Here is a 12,089-nt window from a genome sequence, read left to right as displayed (position 1 = left end):
TTTATTATATGTGCTTAATCGCTCACTGTGTCCCGACTCTTTGCGACCTCATGGATTGTAGCCTGCCAGCCTCCTCTGTCCATGGAGATTCTCCAGGCAAGAATACTGGAGTGGGTTGCCATGCCCTCCTCCAGGGGATATTCCCAGCCCAGGGATTGAACTCAGGTCTCCCGCATCGTAGGCAGATAATTCTTTACCAACTGAGAGTGGCTCAGTTGACTGAGCAATATGTGTATATACATATGTTTAATATATGTATACACAAGTATTTCTTAGTTCTGCCTGTTTTTGAATTTTTATATGCGTGAAACTGTACATAAGCAGGTACTACTACTTACTGTACTGGCACAGTCTGACATTTCATGAGATCCCTCCATCTTGATCTGTGTAGCTATAGGTCATTTATTTTCACTGATATATAGTATTTCCATCATGAGACTATACTACTTTCTGTTATTCATTTTATGTTTGATGGACATTTGGGTTTTATCTCAAAGGTTTTTTTTGGTTTTTTTTTGGCCATGCTGCATGGCATGTGGGATCTTAATTCCTCCACCAGGGGTCAAACCTGTGTCTGCTGCAGCAGAAATGCAGTCTTAACCACTGGGACACTGGGAAGTCCCATCCTTTCAAGAACTTTAAGAGTTCATATAAACAGTGCTGCTATGGATATTTCAAAGTATGCCTACTGGCACACCTCCATAAGAGTTTCTCTAGGGTATATACCTGAGAGTGGAGTTGCTAGGCAGCCAGGTATGCCCAGGTACAATTTTACTAGATAATGCAAAGTGTTTTCCAAAGTAATTGTACCAGCTTATATTCCCACCACCAGGAGTTAAGTGTGCTGGTTGTCCCACATCCTGGTAAACATTTTCTATCTACAGACTATGTTTTGCCAGTCTTGTGGTGTGACATGGTAGTTTTTCCTGACACATCAGCTATTCATTTTCCTCTTCAGTCAGTGGTTGTTTATGTCTTTAGCCTATTTTTCTGTAAGTTCTATCTTTTACTTCTTGACTCACATAGTTAATTCATATATCCTGGAAATCTCACTGGGCTTCCCTGATAGCTCAGTTGGTAAAGAATCCATCTGCAATGCAGGAGACCCTGGTTTGATTCCTGGGTTGAGAAGATCCCCTGGAGAAGGGACAGGCTGCCCACTCCAGCATTCTTGGGCTCCCCTGGTAGCTCAGTCAGTAAAGAACTGGCCTGCAATGCAGGAGATCTGGGTTCAATCCCTGGGTTGGGAAGATCTCCTGGAGGAGGGCATGACAACCCACTCCAGTATTCCTGGGCTTCCCTTGCGGCTCAGCTGGTAAAGAATCCACTACTGCTAATTATATGTTTTATAAATATATTCCACCATTTTGTGGCCTTTTACTCTCCTATAGTATATTTTGAGAAGTAGAAGTTCTTAATTTTATCGTAGTCATAAAAAATAATCATTTTTCTTACAATTTGTATCCTTTGTGACTTATTCAAAGTTGTTCACTACCCCACGGTCATGAAGATACTTCCCATCATTGTGAAGTGAAGCTGATGTGAAGTGTTAGCTCCGTTATATACTCTGGGTCTGCTTTGGCTCTCTATTATGTTCTTTTAGACTAAATCATGTGTCTCAATTACTGAGGCCTTTTCTTAAGTCTTGGTTATCCAGCAGGCAAAATGGAGCTCACTTTAAAAACGTTTTTATCTCTCAAAACAAAATAGGCAAAGAGGAACTGGAACTTACTTTGCTCTGGGTTGATGAACTAATCCTGGGATCTCTTTATTAGTTTTAAGTCTTACATTTGAACTGGCACTTTTTTCCTGAAACACATAAACACACATGGAAAAGACAAGGTAAGAATCAGCAATTAAACAGGAGCATGAATTTTCATTACCAAAATGTGAAATTTGTTTGGGAGCCTTTACAGCCGGTTATCTCATGCAGACAGAAGTCCTTAAAGATGTCACACAGAACAGGTAGAACTGCCAGGTATTTTAACAGGGAACACTATTGTGAAAAGAAGAATGAACTTTCATAACACTATAAAATGGCTCCTTTTAGAAAATTACATGTGAGTAGTATTTGAATTTTAGGTGGAGTTGCTAAAAATAGAAAGAGAATCAAAGATCAGAAGATCCTAGTGTGAAAAAAAGCAACAGCGGTTATAATCACAGTCATTGGTTGCTTGCTCAGGATAAGTAATTTTGTGCATTTTGTTTGTGAAAGACAACTGAAGTTACAGAGTTTGCACAAGGCCCTTGCAGCGACAGCGACATGACTAAAAATAGCTAATATTTTCCACGAATGATGAATATTGAGATTGAATTCAATTAAATTAATAAAACTCAACCTAGCCTATATTCCGGAAGTATTTTGGCTTTTAGCCTGATCTGATCTCTTATTCCCTGTCAACCAGCCACATAGGAAAGGAATACTTTCAAATCTTAAAATGCAAATATTATCAGCAAGCACGCTATCTCAATAATACCACTGCTCTGCAGTGATGTGGATGGACCTAGAGCCTGTTATACAGAGTCAAGTAAGCTAGAAAGAGAAAAACAAATATTGCATACACTCCCCTGTGTAAAACAGATAACCAGTGGGAAGCTGCTGTATAGCAGAGCAAGCTCAGCTGGGGGCTCTGTGATGACCTAGATGAGTGAGATGGTGGGGGTGGGAGGGAGACTCAGGAGGGAGGGGAGATATATACATACATACATAAGGCTGATTCATGTTGTTATACAGCAGAAACACAGCACTGTAAAGCAGTTATAGTCCAGTAAAAAATTTTAAGGCTTTAAAATTTGTTCTCTAAATATACCTACCAAAATGAAATGTTAAACCCATTTAACAGGTGACTACATACACTCAAGCAGCCTGAGGTGTGGCAATAATTAAAGACCTGGGCTAGGGCAAGGAGTAAAAAGTTCTGTGGGCCAACCCACCATTCTCACCAGCGGCAGAGTGATGTGGGAGGGCACACAGAACAGATGGTCCTCAAATGAGCTCTTTCAAGAGTTTCTGCTTCCCCTAGGATAGCAGAAGCCATGTAAGAAAAACTACATGTGAAATGTAGAGTCAGAGAAACTACACTGACTTGCATGCTAGGCTGTTTGCTATTTACCATCAAACACGAGCATATCTGTATAATGTCAGTTCTCCAAAATACAGGGTAATTCTGTCTGTGATCCTCCAGGAGAAGAAAAAGTCACTACAATCCTTTTGCAGTCTAGCTTACCTTCTCTACCTCACACTAAACTCAAAACTGTTTTCATGAACATTTGAACAGTATAAAATATATACTATTCCCTCTGCTGATACAGTCAGAGAACAACAGATGAACTATCTATTTTTTTACTGAGAAAGTGGGAGAGCAATTAGGAAACTTGAATGCACTGCCTCCAGGAAGGCGGGACACACAACTCTTCTTTATGGGCCTGGTTAGGAGCCTGGCACTTCATAGGAGGCATTCATCAAATATTGGTCGAACAAATGAATGATGTCAGCACATCATTAACTTTTTTAAACAGTTAGAGGTAAAAATAGCTCAACTGTAGTCTCTCTGAAGAACTGAAGATGTAGGTTCCCTCCAAATGAGTCATTTTCTCCCTAAACTTTATGTCTGCTTGGATTAAGCATTGACAATGGATTTTTTTCTGTTTGAAAAAAATATCTATTTGGTATGACAGACAGAACCTTATACTTTTTCTCTATTCATATAATTTCCTAAACTCTTTTGAACTTAAATGATGCATCATAATTTTAAACACTGCTAAGGCAGGAAAGGGACTTCTAAGAATGACATATACTTGTATCCGATTTCTATTCAGTTTATTAGACTACCCTCCATAATTATATGTCTCACCAAATCTTCCTTAAAAATGTATTCTGTGGTTGCTAAAAAGAAAGATCACCCATCAAATATAACAAAGACTTAATAGATGGGAAAGATACTTTAGGATATCAGGTACAGACATGCCTTCCCAGGAAGTGAGAGGACCAAAGGTGAGGCAGAGGCAAGGGCGAGGGGCAAAGAAGCTGGAGATTTCCCAGTTACAAATATATATATATATATATATATATATAATTATATAGAGATTTTGTATTTATAATGTATTTGTTTTTTTTACAAGTTACCACTCACCAAGAAATCAATAACAAATCATGGAGCATTTACTATAAGTCAGGTCTTAACTGGTTTGCATACATCAACACATTTTGATGTTCACAAGGATACACATATTAATTCATTTGTATGCCCACACACCTCTCTGAGATGCGTACCATTATTATCCCCATTTTATAGATGAGGAAGCTGAGATATGGACAGGCGAAGCACTTACTGGGATTCTATAACTAACAAGTAATAGCACTGGGATTGACTCTAGAATGGGCCCAGGGTTCATGCCATTAGTCACTAGGTCGGTAGTCCTCAGACTTTTTAGTATCGAGACCCCTTACCTATATTCTCCAAATTTTGACACATTTCATTATACAATATGAAAAAAAATCACATTTGTTAAAATCAGCATCAATCTCACAAGAAAAATCTTGACAAAAGCTGTCAGGCTTATGGTGGTGGACACAAGTTCTCCAGACTTCTAGTTCCGGTTTAACATGTGAATTTTATAAGCAGCAACGATAACGGACAATGGTTTTCTTTGGAGTAACAGGCTCTCTTCATTTGTTTCTGAGAAAACATTTGCCAGATACCCAAGTCTGAATAGCCAGTATTCTTCAGTAGAGATGGTGACTCAAAAAAAAAACAACTGCTAGTTCAGCTTGCAGCTCAATCAACTGCAGAAGTGCTTTTCCTGAGATAACCATCTTATTTATTCAAAAATAAAAAGATATGCATCTATGGCATAAGAGTTAACAAAATTAATTTCTACTGAGTCATTTCTAAAAGAAATGAAGTACGGTCATTGGTAGGCATATGGATGGACCTAGAGTCTGTCATACAGAGGGAAGTCAGTCAGCAACAGGAAAACAAACACCACATTTTAACAGATGCATGTGGAATCTGAAAAAATAGTACAGATGAACCGATCTGCAGGGCAGGAATAGAGACGCAAATGCATAGAATGGACATGTGGACGCTGGAGGGGAAGGGGGGTGGGATGAATTGGTGATTAGGACTGACATACATACTCCACCATGTATAAGACAGTTAGCGGGAAGCTGCTGTATTGCACAGGGAGCTCAGCTCTGTGCTCTGTGATGACCTAAAGGGGTGGCAGGAAGGCTGGCGAGAGGGAGGTTCAAGAGAGAGGGGATATATGTATACAGATCGCTAATTCACTTCATTGTACAGCAGAAACTAACACAGCAGTATAAAGCAATTATACTCCAATAAAAAATAATAACAGTACTACTATGATTACTAATAAGATGTGCCTGGATTTGTGCTAAGGCACAAGCAGTTTTGCCCATCACTGCTTTTGCCCCGTCAGTGCCAATGTCAACAGAGTGAAAAAGGCAAATAGCTTCTTTATTATTAGGAAAATGACCTTGAAGACTCCCTGAGAATGTCTCAGGAACCTTCAGGGGTCTGCAGGCCACACTTGAACTATAGGGTCTTTCTATTTCTTTTGTATAGCAAAGAATTGTCAATTATTTAATTATGGTATATACCTTAAGAAAAAATATTTACCTTCTTTATTGAGATAAAATCTATATTCAATAAAATTTCCCCATTATAAATGTATAGGAGAAGGCAATGGCACCCCACTCCAGTACTCTTGCCTGGAGAATCCCATGGACGGAGGAGCCTGGAGGGCTGCAGTCCATGGGGTCGCTGAGCGTTGGACACGACTGAGCGACTTCACTTTCACTTTTCACTTTTCACTTTCATGCATTGGAGAGGGAAATGGCAACCCACTCCAGTGTTCTTGCCTGGAGAATCCCAGGGACAGGGGAGCCAGGTGGGCTGCTGTCTATGGGGTTGCACAGAGTCGGACACGACTGAAGTGACTTAGCATAAATGTATGATTAAATGATTTAGTGGGGGCCTCCCTGGTGGCTCATATGGTAAAGAATCTGCCTGCAATGCAGGAGACCTGGGTTCAATCCCTGTGTCAGGAAGATTCCCTGGAGAAGGGAATGGCTACCCACTCCAGTATTCTTGCCTGGAGAATTCCATGCACAAAGAAGATTGACTGGCTACAGTCCATGGGGTTGCAAAGAGCCAGACACGGCTGAGTGATTAACATTTTCACTTTAAATAATTTAGTCAGTTTTTAGAGGTGTGTAATTATCACCACAATTCAGTTTTAGAACAGTTCTATCAGCTCCCAAAGTTTCATCATACATTTATGCTCTCAGCAAACCCAGATCTACTTTCTGTCTCTACAAACTTGCTTTGTCTAGATTCATATAAAAGGAATCATATAATATATAAGCTTTTGCATCTGGCATTATCACTTTATACTTTAGCATATCACTATATAATTTACTTTAATTGCTAAATAATATTCCAACATATGGATATACTGTGTTTTGTTTATGCACACAAAATTAATGAACATATGGATTGGTTCCAGTTTGTGGCTATTATGAGTAATGCTGCTATGAACATTCATACACAAGTCTTTGTGTGGACATATATTTTCATTTCTCTTGGGTGGATTTCAAGGAGTGGAATTGCTAGATTATATGGTAAGTTTATATTTGACAATTTAAGATACTAGCAAACTGTTTTCCAAAATGACTGCACCATTTTCATGGTTCCAGTTTCTCCACCTCCCCACCAACACTTGGTATTGCCTTTGGATTATACAGTCATTCAAGTGGGTGTTTCATTGTGGGCTTTATTTATTTTACAAATGTGACTTATTTGGATTTGTTCTTTGTATCTATCAGAACACCTACACCTTGCTACATTTACGGGCTTACAGATTCGCTGTATTTGCACCAAAAGTCCGTCTTAGGGCTTCCCTGGTGGTCTAGGAGTGAAGAATCTGCCTCCCAGTGTAGGAGACACTGGTTCCACTCCTGGTCCAGGAGGATCTCATACGCTTCGGAGCAACGGGGCCTGTGCCACAACTACTGAGGCTGTGTGCCGCAACTGCTGAAGCCCACGTGCCTAGACCCGGTTCTCCGCAACAAGAGGAACAACCGCCGTGAGAAGTGTGAGTGCTGCAGCCAGAGAGTAGCTCCTGCTTACCACGCCGGTGGACAGCAATGAAGACCCAGCACAGCCAAAAAGTAAATAAATACATCTTTTAAAAAGTCCATTTTATATTTGCATTTGACTTCCACTTCGGGTTTGTTTGTTGGAGGAGATGTTTAGAGAGATCTGCCTTTGAAAAAAGAACCAAACAAAACCAAGAAGGGCTGGAGGAAGGCTGAGGCTCAGAGAGTCTCAGGTGGAGCAGATCCGACTGGGAGGGCGGAGAGCCATGCCACCTCGGGGGTGCTCCAGGAATAGGAGCAGAGAGTTAAACTGGGAGATGATGGAAGAGGTAACTAAGATATTACTTCCCGTGGCAAGAAAAAAACCATTTTAATGGCATTTGACATTCATAAACTAAGTACCTAAAATAAACTGGGACCAAGTGGGGTTAAGATGAAGCTATGAAAGGGGCCCTCAGCAGGCAAGTTGCTCAGTCCTATCCCACTCTTTGTGATGCCAGGGACTGTAGCTCTCCAGGCTCCTCCATCCATGGAATTTTCTAGGCAAGAGTACTGGAGTGGGTTGCCATTTCCTTCTCCAGGAGAATCTTCCTGACCCAGGGATCAAATCCGGGTCTCCCGTATTGCGGGCAGACACTTTACCATCTGAGCCACCAGGGAATCCCTTTCTTTTCTTTCTTTCCTTTCAGCAGGCAGTTGGTAGAGCTCTGTTTTTATGATCTATTGATACTGGTATCAGAATCATCTGGAATGCTTGTTAAAATACAGATTGCCAGATGCTATGCACTACCTCCTGGGTGTGCCTCTCTGGGATTGGACCCAGGAATTTCCATTTTAAACAAGAATCCTAGATGATTGTTAGCTCAAAAAAGTTGGAGGACTTGTATTCCAAAGAAAAGAAACTTCTATGCTCGGAATTCCCCCTCTTGGCCTTCCACAGAGCAGTTTTCAAACTGGGCCTTGGGTTTCTGCAGGGTTGCCTCAGGGGTCAATAGCAAGGCCTCCCAGAGCAGCAATCCTTTGAACTCTACATTTGGGGGCTTTTCACTGATGCTTCAAAAAAGCATCCATTTCTCAAAAATGCTTGCAAACTAACATCAGGTAGTGACAGGTTTATTTAAACAGCGAATCAAACAATTTCTCCTTTGCTTTGAATAATTTTACTTCTTTATGAACAGAACACACTTGTCAGTGTCTAGGTAAACTCTCTTCTTAGCTTCTCTCACGTTGTGCGCAGGCATGCTCAGCTATGTTTGACTCTTTGTGATCCTATGGGCTATAGCCCTCCAGGCTCCTCTGTCTGTGGAATTCTCCAGCAAGAATACTGGAGTGGGTTGCCATTTCCTTCTCCAGGAGACCTTTTTGACCCAGGAATCAAACCCATGTGACCTGCATCTCCTTCATTGGCAGGCAGAGTCTTTACCACTGTGCCACCTAGGAAGCCCTACTTGGAGACCATCAAACCGAAATAAGGACTGCAAGGAGATCCAACCAGTCCATCCTAAAGGAGATCAGTCCTGGGTGTTCATTGGAAGGACGGATGTTGAAGCTGAAACTCCAATACTTTGACCACCTGATGCAAAGAGCTGACTCATCTGAAAAGACCCTGATGCTGGGAAAGATCAAAGGCGGAAGGAGAAGGGGATGACAGAGGATGAGGTGTTTGGATGACATCACCAACTCAATGGACATGAGTTTGAGTGGACTTAGGGAGCTGGTGATGGACAGGGAAGCCTGGCATGCTGCAGTTCATGGGGTCGCAAAGAGTTAGACACGACTGAGCGACTGAACTGAACTGAAACCGAAATATATTTATCCTGCTGCTCTCAACCCCTGGGGGGTATCTCCCAAAGGGAAAGCCAGAATACCAAGAGAAACAGACAGCTTCTTTAAAAAATCCTCTCGACCTTTAGCTCCTTAATTCTAAAGAAAGTAGCACAGTGCCTTTGGGCAGTGGAAGACAGTACCCCGCCTCCTGCTGGTAAGGGAAGGAGCTTCTTTGCTCCTGTCACTTCTTTGCCTGAGTCTGACTGCAGGGAAGTTTCCAGAGTTGGTCTGGGTTGGAAGTGTGAGGAGGGATTTCATTTTCTTTTTTTCTGGGCCCAACAGCGGGAAATTCTGTTTTATAAAGAAATCCCAGGGGCCTGATAGATGGAGGAAGCTGATGGGCTGGAGAAAAATAATGGAGGTTGGAGTACCAGCTTCTGGGACTGCTAATGAGGGGCTGCCTCAGAGAAAAGATACAAAAGCACTATATATACAAACTCAGCGGGTTTCTCTCTCCACACAGACTCAGCGTGTGTGTACATTTCAACCACTGGCATTTCAGAAAGTACCTGAAAACTAGAAAAGGTAAGTATTGGGTTAGCCAAAAATCTTGTTCGGGTTTGTCCATAGGATGGTGCAGAAAACTATGAACGAACTTTTTGGCCAACCCAATACGTTAATAAGAATTCAGAGGGGTTTTTTGGGGGGCGGGGGGTGGGATACACCTACATTTAAAAAATGAGAACATGTTCAATTGTGAATAATGAACGATCATTCCAGCTTTGGGGGAGTATCCTATAGGATATACTCTTTGAGAATACAACCTCATTTGATGTTTTATGTGTGATTTCTTCAGTGATATTAGCATGAGACAGGACACCACCTCCTTCAAATAAAAAGGAATTTTATCTTCCATCTTCTTAGTGATGGTGATCAGCTGAGCCACATTGATTCCAACAGAATTTCTGGATGTTAGCAAATGACAAGGCTGAGGTGAACCAATGCAACTGTTGATATGGGCCCACTTGTATCATAATTATGTGAGGTCAATGTAATAAATTACATGTCCACAGAGATGATTAGAATTATTAGTATTTCATTAGAATTACTTAGTACTGATGAAATTGGCATGGCAAGTCTCAGATTTATGGAAATTCTTTTTCTATAAATTAAAATATTACCATGGACCTCATTTTATATCAAGTAAATGTTAAGTGGAGCAAATAAGTTTTAAAGCACCTAATATATTTCACGTAGTTGTTTCACAAGGTATATAGAAACATTTAAAATAATCTTTAAAAAGTAAATAGAGTTGTAAGAAATTGCTCAGATTTCTTTGTTTACCAATAAACCTAGAACCAAGTCACTAAATTACTATTTTGTTGTTTATTCACTAAGTCTTGTCTGACTCTTTGTGAACCCGTGGATGGCAACATGCAAGGCTTCCCTGTCCTTCACTGTCTCCCAGAGTTTGCTCAAACTCATGTCCATTGAATTGGTGATGCTATCTAACCTTCTTATCCTCTGCCACCCCCTTCTCCTTTTGCCTTCAATCTTTCCCAGCATGAGGGTCTTTTCCAATGAGTTGGCTCTTCACATCAGTTACTATGTCAGGAATTAAAAGAAACAAGCTATAATGTTGTTATAAATCACACTGAGAATTATAAGTTAAGGATGTTTTCAACAAGATGATGTATCTCTAGGTTTTTGTGGTGAGGTGACCATATTTAGTTTTTGACCTAGATGCTTGTTTCAGTTAGGACAGGGTAGGTTTTGCTGCAGTAAAACAACACCTCCTTGTATCAGTAGTTTAATAATATATAAGTTTATGAATTACACCTGCTGCACATCCAGTGCAAGCTGGCAGAGGGGCTCAGCTCATTCTAATCACTCAGGGACTCAGGCTAGTGGAGGCCCCATGTCAACATGTGCTCTCATAATCAACATGACAGGGGAGGGGAGAACACAGGTGAATACCAGTTAAGTGTTCATATTTACTCCACCAAAGCATGTCACGGGACCACACTGAAATTCAAGAGACTGGGGAATGTACAATCCTACTACTTGCTTGGAAGGAGAAAAACTGGAATGTTGTGAAGTCAGAGAAACAAAGGCATGTATGTGGAATCTAGAAAAATGGTCCCGATGAACTGATTAGCAGGGCAGGAACAGACACAGACATAGGGAACAGACCAGTGGACGTGGAGGGGAGTGGAGAGTGAGCTGAACTGGGAGAGTAGCATTGACATAAATACACGACCAAGCGTAAAACAGAAAGCTCGTGGGAAGCTGCTGCCCAGCACAGGGAGCTCAGCTCAGCGCTCTGTGATGACCCAGAGGCGTGGGATGGTGGAGGGAGGGAGGTCCAAGAGAGATGGGATATACAGCTGATTCACTTCGTTATGAGCAGAAACTAACACAACATTGTAAAAAAATTATATTCCAATAAAACACTTAAAAAATAGTCCTAATAATGACCATAATGCTATTTTTTACAGTTTTATTATTATTTTTTATCAAGAACTACCTAATATTAATCACTGTGATCTTCCTTTCCAGACAGTCTGATGGGTAAATCCATTAAACATCTTAATTTTACTCAACGTGAAAAAAAAGTTATTGAAAGTTTAAATTGGTCCAAAATGCCAGAGCTTAGATTTCAAAACAAAGCTGAAACTATGGTTAGCTGACATTAGTATATTATGTTAAATGCTACCTGGACACAGTAAGACAGAATAAAGGCAAAAATACGTGGTTTATTCCCCACTCAGAAAACTGTACCCACACCCACACACCCCTTAATTTTTCTATTTTCACTTCTCCTTTCCAATCATCAAATACAACAAAACACATAGGGATGTGAATCATAGCCATTGTGATCCATAATAAAAAGACCAAAGATTTTAAGAATCCAACTATTAATGAACTATGGTCCCTAAAAGATGGTATTTAAGAGCTGAGTAGCCACAAACAATCATCTTTTTTGCTAGATTTTTATGGTGGGTAGAAACACAGGCAAAAAATCCAAAGTGTATTTCGTCAAAGTTAACAAAATATTAGAACAAAGAAACATATCATCCATCACATCTTTAATACTTTAACAAAAAACCACCATTTGCGCAGAATTGCTAAACTTTGCCTGTGATGAACCAAAATCTTGACAGGTTTTCCTCACTAAGTTAAGAAACTGTAAATGTCA

General features: G+C 40.6%; 1 protein-coding gene across 1 annotated transcript in view; it reads right to left on the bottom strand.

Moving 5' to 3' along the window:
- The window catches only part of C12H1orf21 (chromosome 12 C1orf21 homolog), a 241,062-nt gene that overhangs the window by 26,374 nt on the left and 202,599 nt on the right, over positions 1–12,089 (bottom strand). Inside the window, exon 4 of the mRNA XM_069546295.1 lies at positions 1,733–1,809. Coding sequence (XP_069402396.1) covers positions 1,733–1,809 — 77 coding nt within the window. The remainder of the gene's footprint in view (positions 1–1,732; positions 1,810–12,089) is intronic.

This window comes from Ovis canadensis, chromosome 12 (genome assembly GCF_042477335.2).
Source record: "Ovis canadensis isolate MfBH-ARS-UI-01 breed Bighorn chromosome 12, ARS-UI_OviCan_v2, whole genome shotgun sequence".
In the NCBI taxonomy this organism is placed as follows: Eukaryota; Metazoa; Chordata; class Mammalia; order Artiodactyla; family Bovidae; genus Ovis; species Ovis canadensis.
The sequence above is the reverse complement of the archived record's forward strand: the minus strand, read 5'-3'. Positions and strand labels throughout refer to the sequence as shown.